At 37.2% G+C, this 12,413-nt stretch overlaps 1 protein-coding gene and 1 pseudogene across 2 annotated transcripts; both read left to right on the top strand.

Annotated features, from left to right (window-relative positions):
• Positions 1–1,622: 1,622 nt before the first annotated feature.
• LOC121803936 lies at positions 1,623–6,163 on the top strand (annotated as a pseudogene).
• Positions 6,164–6,851: 688 nt separating this feature from the next.
• On the top strand, positions 6,852–11,369 carry LOC121802280 (probable bifunctional methylthioribulose-1-phosphate dehydratase/enolase-phosphatase E1 1). 2 transcript variants are annotated; one of them, XM_042201912.1, is made up of 12 exons: positions 6,852–7,179; positions 7,259–7,395; positions 7,694–7,789; positions 7,890–8,009; positions 8,326–8,415; positions 8,712–8,894; positions 8,978–9,133; positions 9,201–9,347; positions 9,886–9,987; positions 10,537–10,646; positions 10,721–10,839; positions 11,023–11,369. In XM_042201912.1, the coding sequence occupies exons 1-12, from the start codon at positions 6,975–6,977 to the stop codon at positions 11,112–11,114; spliced, it is 1,557 nt and encodes a 518-aa protein (XP_042057846.1). In that variant the 5' UTR covers positions 6,852–6,974; the 3' UTR covers positions 11,115–11,369. The 2 variants fall into 2 exon arrangements, with proteins under 2 accessions (XP_042057846.1, XP_042057847.1); XM_042201913.1 differs by having other exon boundaries at positions 6,992–7,179; positions 7,267–7,395.
• Positions 11,370–12,413: the final 1,044 nt, after the last annotated feature.

Below are 12,413 nucleotides of genomic sequence, written 5' to 3'. Positions count from 1 at the left end.
GTTTCCAAGATATCATCAGAGAACAACCTGGCAGAACTTTTCACAAAATGCCTATATGGCAACATGTTTTACACATGAGGTGAAAAGTACGGTAGTTCGATGTATCATGGCCCGAGACCTGCTTAGAGTATAAGTGGGAGAGTTTTGGCAGTGGGTATACTCGAAAGCATGATTTTGAGTATAAGTGAGAGATTGTTAGAATTGGTATACTGAAAAGCATATTTCGAGCATGTTGCACGGATAGAATTGCTTGTATACAATGAACTCTACAATCCACTTTTATCCCAAGGCGAGAAGAAGTAATTTTGTCGCATTGATGTTTGCTTGTGCATTTATAAGATGTATCTCAAACATTTAAATGTATAAGAAGCAAATAAGCCTAATTCTTGTACATAGTAGACTTGTCGTGAACGACGTTCACAGAAGGTGACGCAGTCGGTTCTTTGTAGAAGAGAAAAATAATTTCACAACCTAAATAGGCTTTGGCTACCTATCGTGAAAGGTTGTAGTGTCAGTCCGCATGTTTCCTTACCTTTGGAAATAAACGACACTGGTGTGGAATAGCACTGAAGGATCTAACAGTTGAGATAAGTCTTTCTTGCTATTTACTAAAAGACGAGGTCTCGGTGATTGTTATTTCTTAATCATTGTTGACATAACATTGAGCATACGATATTGATTATGCACTACTTTGATTTATCAAATGGTGCGGATTTTTCCCAATCTAAGAATCCTGATATCTTGGGTAGTGGTGATTAATGTCTAGAGGTGCTAGTGTTGTTATTGCAATGAATCGTGTGCTGGGTGAGTCCAGTTTGATAATATCCTTAAGAGGTGTTCGAAAAAGGTTTTATTATTCAGAAACCCGGCCGGTTGGAATTTATTCCAGAATAATAAATAAATATTTTGAACTAGACAACTCTTGGAAAAAGATATTAATTAATTAAAGTCAAATAGCAGACTAAAATTAATTAATGGATATATATCTTAAACACGGGAAATAATAAATTAAAGAGGTAAAGCCCGGATTACTCGTAATTTGGGATTGGACGGACAATCAATATTATTTTACTGTAGTGGCTGATAATAATATTCTGTTTGGATTTGAATTAAATTGGGGCTCAATTTAATTAGTAAAAGTCCAGCAAGTTTGGCCCAAGTCCAACCTGCTTGGATCCCTAATCTTGCCCATCATAGCTCTATATAAAAGGGCATTAGAAAGGAGATTGAAAGGGAATTAACACATTAATTTTCGTGCTCCCCTCTGGGAGTGGAAGAAAAATCGGTTTTTGACAAAACTAATATTCTGTCTTCTTTCTAATCAAGCCCTTTTCGATTCTGACAAGCTTTGCCCACCCAAAGGTCATTATCTGAGTTCGGGATACAGATTAGAAGATTTGTGGTCGATTACGAAGATCTTCATGTGGAGAAGGTGCAAGCAATCGACGATTCTTTGGAGAATCAGATCGGTAATCCTAAACCGTAGAATATCATGAATTGGGTTTTAATTCCTTAAAGCATGATATATGTGCATTCTTGTATGCAATTGATTGTTTAACATGTAAGTAATTGATCCCATAATCGGTCAAATAGATTTGTAGATCTGATTTATTTGTTTATGCATGTCTTCTGCTTTGCAAGGGGCTCCAAACCCCAGCAGTCGCGGCGTTCCTGTTCTTGGTGTCCGTGTCCGTACTCCTGGCAGTACCGGTGAACCCAACGTCCGCACCCCGTACACTCCGGGGGAGATGGAAAAGATATTCGGGGCCTATTTGAAAATATCCGAAGATGAGGAGGTAGGCACGAACCAAACCGGGGACAGGTTTTGGTACTGCGTCGCTCGTCGGTACAATGCCGGCCGACCGGCTGGAACGGTGGAGGCAATGAGAGTATGGAACGGTGGAACTTCATGCAATCGGAAGAGCCAACAAAGAAATCCAAAAGTTCCAGTGGTATTACCTCGAGGAACAGCGGTCGGCATGGAGCGGCACGAGCGAGGTTTACAGCATCACGACCGCCATGTCTAGGGCTAGGTCGATACGGTATATCATATCGAAAATTTTGTATCGTTATCGTATCGAAAATATTGATATGAAAGAATTTCATATCGTTATCGTATCGAAAGTTTCGTTATACCGAATTTCAGTATGGAAAAAAACTATATCGTTACCGTATAGAAATTTCGGTATATCGTACTGAAATTTGGTATACCGTTCTGAACGGTATATCAAAATTTCGTACGATATACCGAAATTTTATACCATTTCGAATACATGTATACCGAAAAATATGATTTCAAAACTGAAAAATAAAATAAATTAATATAATTTCAACACAATAAAATAAACACTATTCACATCTCCATAATCAAAATCCAACACAACAAAATACCAAAAAAATACCATAATCAAGTTAAGACCGAACAAAATACATTACAATAATTAGCAAAAATTATCAACATCTTGATCTTAACACAAAACCCTTCATTTTGTTGAAACCATCTAGAAATATTAACCTACATAAATTCAATAAATATTTTTTAATATATAAATAAATTAAATGGATATCTATTTGTGATTTTAAACTTTTAATCTTAAAAATATAAATTATATTATTACTATAATCGGTATAAACGGTATGTATCGATAATTCAATACGTATCGATTTTTGATATATTTCGGTATACCGATAATATCGATATATATCGTATATTCGATATAAAACGATATACCGCGGTATAAGAAAATTCATACCGTTTTCGTATCGAAAACTTACGATACGGTATTGTATCGTACCGAAAATTTCGGCATACCGAAAATTCGATATTTTTCCGTACGATATTTTTCCGTACGATGTGATCGATATACCGTTTTTTCGGTTTATTTATCCAGACCTAGCCATGTCGACCTACAAATCAATGCATTACAAACCATTAAAGCATCTCAACACTTGGCAGGAGGTGCGTCATCATCCGAAGGATAAGGGAGGCGTCTGATCCTCCTCCAGCTCCTCCATCAAACGGTCGAGGACGCTATCCCTATCCGACGCGAGGACGAGGTGGCAAGCCAGCTTGCCAGAGCTCACTTGGATAGTCCCGACGCCAGCCCGAGCGGTTCCCAACGCCGGCCGCAAGGGAGGAGGAAGGAAGGAAGGAATTCGATGGAAAAATAACTTGCAGGATTACATGCAAGTCTGAAGTAGTAATATGATATCAGGCAGTCTAATTTTCCCAATGCAGGATACCCTCGTTCAATTTTCAACTGCCACTGGCAACGATGACATTGTCATACCAGTTCAATTTAACACAAACAATGAAGAGACAACAGTCATAAGGTCTGTAGAAGTTGGCCATTTCAAATAAAACCACCCACACTAAGTTCAAGGTGGTGTGTGATTGCCTGTGATTGTGTTTTTCAGGTTTGAGTATTTAAGAAGCATGAAGGATGTGCTATTCTGTAACTTTTTCTCCAAACTTTTTCTTATATTGACTACCAAAGAATGAATCGAAACCTTCTTTTTTTCTTCATTCAATTTTTCCTTCGCTTCTTAAACTGTAGCTACCAAGGAGTTACTAAATCATTGTACTACAATCATAAAGAAATGATCCAGGCCTTACCACCTTCAATTCATACTTATTCATAGCTAGAGAGAAGGCATATCACATAAAACGATAGACGTTAAACTTTCTAGTTTTTCAAGGAAAACTGATTCGAAATATCATTTAGGGATGTATCTAATTCAAATTAAGAGAGCCATTAAAATTATACTAGTCCCACAATATGAGACACATTTGATTTGGGCACGGATTTTAAGTAATACAAATAAAAAAAATAGGTTAAATAAGTTACTGAAAGCTTTATATATATATAGAGAGTAGTGATATAGGGCAAGTGCCCATTAACTATATAACTCCACAAGATCAAGAAAATCAATGGCTAGTATTAATACATGTAATTTTCTAATTTAAAGGAGAAATTAGTTCCCTCTATCACAAATTTACTTCACAATAACAAGGCGGGGGTATAATGGTCATTGACAGCCAAAATTAGGTTACGCCATTGCAAATTCAATTCATTTGAAAGAAACCGTGTTCGCATCTTCCCTCTTCTGCGAAATTAAACCGCGATTCAACTCGCCGTCGCCGTCTGTCGTCGCTCTCTTCGGGCTGAACGTCAGCTTGGAATTCGGGATGCTGCTCCAATTGGCCTTGCCTTCGATTTTGTTCCCGTAATTTTAACCATTTAGAACAGCCTGATCAACCAATAGTCGTCATTCAATTTCTCTGTAATTTTCATTTTCGATTAAAATGAAATGGAAACTGTGTTGTGAGGTGCGATCTAGAGAGAGAACCTGCGAAAGTCGTCGCACAGTGGAGGGAGACGACTTTTGTTTGTGTGTTTAGTGTGTATTACTGATTATTTAAATTTCATAATTGTAATTTCCTTCTTTCCTCTAATTTGAATTATCAATTTGGATTTTATTATTTCTACATGTCTGGTCAAATCTTCGTAATATGTGGACCCTTGTCCCGACTCTCTAGTGTTAACTGTGTGAGTATGGATGTATTTTGATTGGAACAATTGGGTTATAAATATATTTCTCCAGTTCTAGTAGTAGTTCATGCGGATTTCTATATACACATCACTCTAAGCATATACTTACTTCACTGATGTTAACAAAATACATCACTATAAGAAAATATCACAGAGACTTCACTCTAGCCTTGGAACACATCACTCTATGCATTTACTTACTTCATTGATGTTAACAAAATACATCACTATACGAAAATAACACAGAGACTTCACTAGAGCATTGGAACACATCACTCTAAGCATGTACTTACTTCACTGATGTTAACAAAATACATAACTATAAGAAAATAACACCGAGACTTCACTCTAGCATTGGAACACATCACTCTAAGCATGTACTTACTTCACTGATGTTAACAAAATACATCACTATACGAAAATAACACAGAGACTTCACTCTAGCATTGGAACACATCACTCTAAGCATGTACTTACTTCACTGATGTTAATAAAATACATCACTATACGAAAATAACACAGAGACTTCCCTCTTGCATTGAAACACATCACTCTAAGCTTGTACTTACTTTATTGATATTAACAAAATACATCACTATACGAAAATATCACAGAAACATCACTTTAACCATGGAATACATCACTCTAACATGCTTAGAGTGATGTGTTCCAAGGTTATAGTGAAGTGTCGGTGATATTTTCTTATAGTGATCTATTTTGTTCACATCAGTGAAGTAAAAACATGCTTAGAGAGATGTGTTCTAAGGTTAGAGTGATGTTTCTTTTTCAAATTTTATATTCCTCAATAATATATTTTCTTTTTCAAATATTGCTTATGGATGTATTTAAACATGAAACTGCATTGACCATCACCCTATCTGATTTTTTAAATCAAATTTTGAATACCATTTATCCAATAAAATAGTAGTAGAAATTACTAATTAATGAATATGAAAACAGGAATTGCGCAGAGAATAAAGAAAGTGATGGAGAAATGGGAACCTAACGGCAGTGAAGCATCAGAGACGAAGTTCAAAGAGCAAATGGCGAAAATCAGGAAAGACATCGCCAATTTTCACGGCGAAATGGTTCTATTAACGAACTACAGCAACATCAAACTACACACATATATAAATACTTTTAATCCAAATCCCCAATTCTTCATCACAATTTCAATTTTTTTAAAAAATTGCGCAGGGCTGGCGAAGATCCTGAAGAAGTATGACAAAAGAACCGGCCGAGTTCTGCGGCTACCGTTCATCCAGAAAGTGTTGCAGCAGCCTTTCTTCACGACGGACTTGATCTCGAAGCTTGTGAAGGAGTGCGAGAGCACCATCGAGTCGGTGTTCCCGCAGTGGGAGGGGGAGGAGGAGGTGGTGGCGGTGCCGGGGGATGGAATATTCCGGAACACAGTGGCGACTCTGATGACGATGCAGGAGAATATTGAGACTTTGCTAGCTGCTGTAGCAGCTCAGCAAGGGTTTGGCGACGACGATGAGGTGGGAAATTCTGCTGCATCGGCGGCGAGTCGAGCGGTTCTGGCTCCAGGGCAGGCGATCGGCAGGGGGAAGCGGAGGAGAGGGGCTACAGATGAGGAGGCAGCCGTGTGAGGCAGCCGGAGGAGGGTGTCGCCGGAGAGGAGGTGCAAGCTGCTCCGCCACCTCTTTCGTGAGAGAAGGAGAGAGTGTGTGTTTGTGTGTGAGCGTGAATGGTGTGTGTATGTGAAAATATGAGAACAAAGTTTATTTCCTAAAATAACCCTATGCAGTTTTTATTAACTAAAAATGTTAGGGGAGCGTTATTCTCCTATTCATCCTTTAGGTCTTTTATTCTTCTTAATATGGGCCGTTAGATCTCATTCATCAACGGTGCATATGATATGCATTATTACACTATAATGGTGCATTATTAGTCGGTGTGCATTATTCAACTGAAAGTCTGCATTATTACGCTATAATGGTGCATTATTAGTCGGTGTGCATTATTCAACTGAAAATCTGCATTATTAAATGACACGTGGCACCAATTTAACCGTCGGATGACAAAATCGTAGGGCTGAGATTAAAAAGAAGAAAGAACAAAAGATACAAAAAGGAAATGAATACATCTATATATATATATATATATATATATTAATTTTAAATAATATACGAATAAAATGAGTCTGTGGAATATAAGTCTTCTTTATTATTTATAATAATAATGAATCGGTCGTATTTGTAAAAAGACCAAATTATAAAAATATGACTTGTATATTATAAAAATATGACTTGTATTATCGATGGAGTCCTACAAAGTAAATATTCTCCATATCTTTGTGATTTAAATCAAGAGTCCAAGCTTGGTCACATGCGACCTTTAATACACAATCAGAAAGCATAACCGGCGGCGGACACTGTCCAGACGCCTTCAGATAGAACCATGGATGCCATAAACGGAGCTGTCCAAACATCGCACGCTTATTTAGAGGGCAGCAAGGTCAAACAAACCAAGGCCCTCATCGCAGAGCTCTGCCGCCACTTCTACCACCTCGGCTGGGTCTCCGGCACCGGCGGCAGCATCACAATCAAAGTCCACGACGATGCTATTCCCAAACCCCAACAGCTCATCGTCATGTCACCATCAGGTGCATACTACTTATTCTATGCCAAGATTCGATATTTATGCTTAATTGATATTGTTTGATTGATTTGGGTGTTTTTTAGGTGTGCAGAAGGAGAGGATGATGGAGGAAGACATGTATGTGTTGTCCACAGATGGGACTGTGTTGTCTGAGCCATTGTCGAAGCCATGGCCGAATAAGCCTCCTAAATGTTCTGATTGTGGTCCATTGTTCTTGAAGGTCATGTGAATTATATGATATCATTTGATTTTGTTTAGGGCTGGTGATCATGTGAAATGGGGATAAATATTTTGAAACTATTGAGTTTGAATGTTCCCTTTTGCCTTTTTTGACTAGGCTATTACTGCTAACATGAAGAATTAAGCTAGCTAGTATCATGAGCAGATTAGCCTGTCATTGTGAATTGTTAGAGCATGAAAGTGAATGGTTAAATCATGCTGAAGGTTGAGTTTAGTCATAGGTCTTATCACAAGATATAACTAATGAATTTGAAAAGCAATAATGTTGCATTTTGCAGGCATATGAAATGCGTAATGCAGGTGCTGTCATCCACAGCCATGGAATGGAGTCTTGCCTTGTAACAATGCTCAATCCATCCTCAAAAGAATTTCGTGTATGGATTTTTGATTTTCTATCCCAAATTAAAATGAAGATGAAATTTCTGTTATACTTATATATGCTTATGCTGTCCTTCTATATCTTTTTATTTGCAGATAACTCATATGGAAATGATCAAAGGAATTCAAGGGCATGGTTACTATGACGAACTTGTAATTCCAATCATAGAAAATACTGCTCATGAAAGAGAGCTTACCGAATCTCTTGCAATAGCAGTATGATTTCTTTTCTCTTTTTTCTTGATATCGTCTTTACTACTTTCCAGCTAGGTGTGGACACTCTAACAAATCTCTTTGACCATTACTGACTGTTTTTTCATATATTTATGAATGCCTAGTTGTAAGAATAAATAATTTAATAACACACTGCTGTAGCTAAAATTGCTATCTCATGTGGTTGTATCTGTCTAAAAGTTGGCACATATGCAATTGTTATGAATTGATATAATGTTATCTTTGCTGCATATCTCTGTTATGGCTGTGATATCACACATGGTGGTGATATTTCATTTATCTGTACCTTGTTTTACAGATAGAAGCATACCCAAAAACCACAGCTGTCCTAGTTCGCAACCACGGAATATATGTCTGGGGAGATTCATGGATTAGTGCTAAAACACAGGTGAGCATGTTCGATAATGATTCTTGTATCAGTATTACACAACAAAGAAAAGTGTACCTAGAGTTTATTCTCATTTTTTATATTAGATGTTCCATTCAAGAATTTCAATTCTTTCGGGCATTAGTTCAAAGTTTTCTTTTTCTTTCTTTCGAACAAAAGTGTGAATCAGTACCCTATTTTTCCTTGATCTTATATGAGAGTCATCATCATAGAACTACTTATACTATGTTTATGTTTTCTGCTGAAAATTGGTTAGATTATTGTTTTACCTCACAACAGGAAATGTTGATTTCCAGGCTGAATGCTACCACTATCTATTCGAAGCTGCTATTAAACTTCATCAATTAGGCTTGGACTGGTCAACCCCGTCTCACGGTCCCATTCATCATCCTGGTGGAGGGCAGTCGAGCCTCAGGAATGCTGAACTCTCTGCAAACAGGGGCACCCTTTCTTCAAATGGTGGCAGTGGACAGCCAAGGGTATATTTTAAGTGATTCTTTGTCATGATACCACACATTCAGCTGATTATGCATTTTCATTACATGATATGAGTGCATTGCAGAAGTGCATTGTACTGGACATCGAAGGAACTACTACTCCCATATCATTTGTAGCGGATGTCCTCTTTCCATATGCTCGTGAAAACATAGAAAAGCATTTGGTGCTGACGTATGATACTACGGAAACACAAGACGATATTAAGCTACTATGTGCACAAGTAAGCTGACCATTTGACAACTAGTAGTTTCTGCTTGTCCATTGGCTTATAGCGTTTGTTGTATCAGGTACATGAAGACTTGAAGAATGGCGTTGCTGGTGCTGTTCCCATTCCGGTTGATGGAGGAAAAGAGGAGATAACTGGTGCTGTAGTTGCAAATGTGAGGGCGATGATTACAGCTGACAGGAAAATTACTGCCTTGAAACAATTGCAAGTAAGCAGCACTTCTTCTTCGATACGGAATTATTAGACAGGAAAAGGAAATGGGCAACAAGAAATGTGGTCCAACGAGTGAATGTTGGTCCCATTAGCGAGTCCTGTTATATTCTTCCTTGTCAACATTGATTGGATAGAACTATTTGTTTATAAGTACTTGCTGAAAAATTGTTGTCGAACAAAAAAGAATTGCGAAAATGTCTCTGACCTGTAATAAATATTACAAATTCTCTTGCCGAAATATGAGCTAAAGCTTAATGGAGGAAAGATTTAGAACTAAAACTGGATAGTTTCATTCATGATAACCCTTCGTTCTCACTCATGCTTATAAGGATGTTACAGCTCATTTCTCAACTTCCTGCCGCGTAAGCTAATATACACAGCTAAGCTGTCATTTTCTAACTGCTATTAACTACCTTGTCATTGCTTTTTCAGCTTCTTCTCTCCTACTAATGAAAACTTTTAATAGGACCGACATTGCAAATTTCCGCAAACATATTATCCATTTTAATTTCTTATACCTACTTTTTGTCCAGGGTCATATATGGCAAACTGGATTTCTGAATCTCGAGTTAGAGGGAGTTGTATTCGATGATGTTCCTGAAGCTCTCGAGAAGTGGCATTCTCTTGGAATAAAGGTTATCACTTTCATCCCGCACAACCTTGTGTGAATACATCTCTATGAATTTGTTTGAATATTTGTTTGGCTAAACTCTGCAAGCAGAAAAACATTCCTCCGAGAGCCTATGTGGTAGCAGACAATGACTATTGGTGATTGTGGAGATGATACTTTTATAGGCAGGCTCTGCAGAAAATGTATCTCGACTGTTAAAGCTTAACACTGTTTGAATACAAGCATGGCCTGGAGATGTACACCGGCTTCTTGAAATAGAGTTAAGAGTCAAAAATGTTGGAATAAGTCGAGGAGCAAAAAATACTTATAAGAGTGAGGGGGTTACTTTGTGTGATAGGATAGATTTAAACAATTTATTTACCACTGTCATATAATTTCCAAATAATGCTTTGGTTTGGAGATCTGTTGGAACTAACACGGATTTCCATCCTGAGAGATGCTGAATATTGGTTCATAGAAGTTAACTATATCTCAATCCATTTACTCCCCTCCGAGAGTTTTTTAGTAACGCAGGATTTTTTGGTTGCTCTTTCTCACATTCGCTCTTCTTTAGGTGTATATATATTCAAGTGGGAGCAGACTAGCTCAGAAGCTCTTGTTTAGCAACACGAAGTACGGGGATCTCAGGAAGTACTTGTGTGGGTTTTTTGATACCACGATAGGGTAAGGCATATCGACTTCAAATTCTTGCATCCCATCCTCTGCCTAGGCTGACATTTCTCTTGGTTCTATGTAAGGAACAAGAAAGAAACTAGTTCTTACGTGCACATTGCCGAAACTCTAGGAGTCGACAATCCATCAGAGATTTTGTTCCTGACTGACGTCTACGCAGAAGCTACAGCTGCAAAAGCAGCAGGTAGCTTTCCCAGCTCCCCTAACAAATTTTCTTCAATGTAAAAAACTTGTATACATCTCCAATTTGGATTCCTTAATCACAATTTAGATTTACCGATATGTGGAGAGTGACGACTAGTTGAGGTGGTGCCGTATAGCGTTTTTTTCGTCTGTTTTTATGACTGGTGTTGCCGTGTTAATGCAGGTATGGAGGTGATAGTCTCCATTCGGGCTGGAAACGGACCTCTTCCGGAGAGTCATGGCTTTCGGACAGTGGAGTCGTTTTCGGAGGTCTGAATGCACAAGCTGTGATGTGTAAAATTCAACACTCTTTTGCTGGAGGCCAACTTCTGCTGACTTTTCCTGTTTCTACACAATTGTGCTTTCTGAAAATAAAAACCATATAAGGAAAGGATCTAATGTTGCTTTTTCTCCTAACTCTATGCTTGTTTTCAAAGTAGTTGTATTGTTAAACATCAGTATCAGATTGTATTGTGTCATGAAACCAAATCTTAAACGCAACGGTGTATTTTATACTTCCTCCGTCCGTCATCAGGAGTTCCGGTTTACTATTTTAGTCTGTCCGCCATAGGAGTCGCGATTCACTTTTACTTTAAAATTTAAATTGTAGGTAGACCACGCATTCCATTAACTCATTCCACTCACATTTTATCATAAAACTAATACTTCTCCCCAACAAATATGAAACATTTGGTTTTCAGGATGAGATTTTATGTAGTGTTGTTTTATATGTGATGAAGATAACGTAAAGTAACATAGAGGAAAAAATAGAGATTATGTTGTTTTTATTTTAGGAAACATTTCATTTTTAATAGGACAGTCTAAAAAGGAAAACGTTTCATTTTTTATGGGATTGAGGGAGTATATACAAATGAGTTACATATTTCATTATTTTTTTTCACCCACTTTTCTTCAAAGTATTTCTTAAAACTCGTGCTGAATTTAAATGATACTTTTAACGGCTGACGGAGGAAGTATTGCTTATACCGCGTTTCATGAGAATTATTAGCATTTAACAACCTATAATCAGTCGAATCAGATAGTCATATGTATGTATAATGTATTCATACATAAAGAGAGGTTATTAGCATTTTCAGCTAATCAGTCAAATCAATATAATAATGCCAATTTTTGCTTGATATTCAATCATCGCACATTTAAGGCCCACTTCATCCAATCATTCTATGACTATGGTGCAGGATATTTTTAAAATAATTAAATTGTACTAGTAGGAAATAAATTCGATTTCCATGATTTATTCATGGTCACTTCGGGAAATTTCCAATATATTGAACTAATTTAATAATTGTGTCTAAACATTTTATTAATTGATTGAAAAATAGAGAAGATGAAACTGGGAGAGATAATGTGGAAAAAGGATCCACTCATCCAATTTGGTCCCTTTTTTGACATTTTGTGTTTCATCAACAGCTGGTCACACATGCAATGCTTTTTACTTATGCCAAAAGAAAAACAATATAGAGTCAATTGGGATATTTATTATTTTAAAATACTTTTTTTTCCCAATTAATAGATCGAAAGTTCAACTGGTCACTGTGCATATTTTTAGAAAAG

The sequence above is a fragment of the Salvia splendens genome, chromosome 5 (assembly GCF_004379255.2).
Source record: "Salvia splendens isolate huo1 chromosome 5, SspV2, whole genome shotgun sequence".
In the NCBI taxonomy this organism is placed as follows: Eukaryota; Viridiplantae; Streptophyta; class Magnoliopsida; order Lamiales; family Lamiaceae; genus Salvia; species Salvia splendens.
This window is presented reverse-complemented; position numbering and strand designations above follow the sequence as displayed.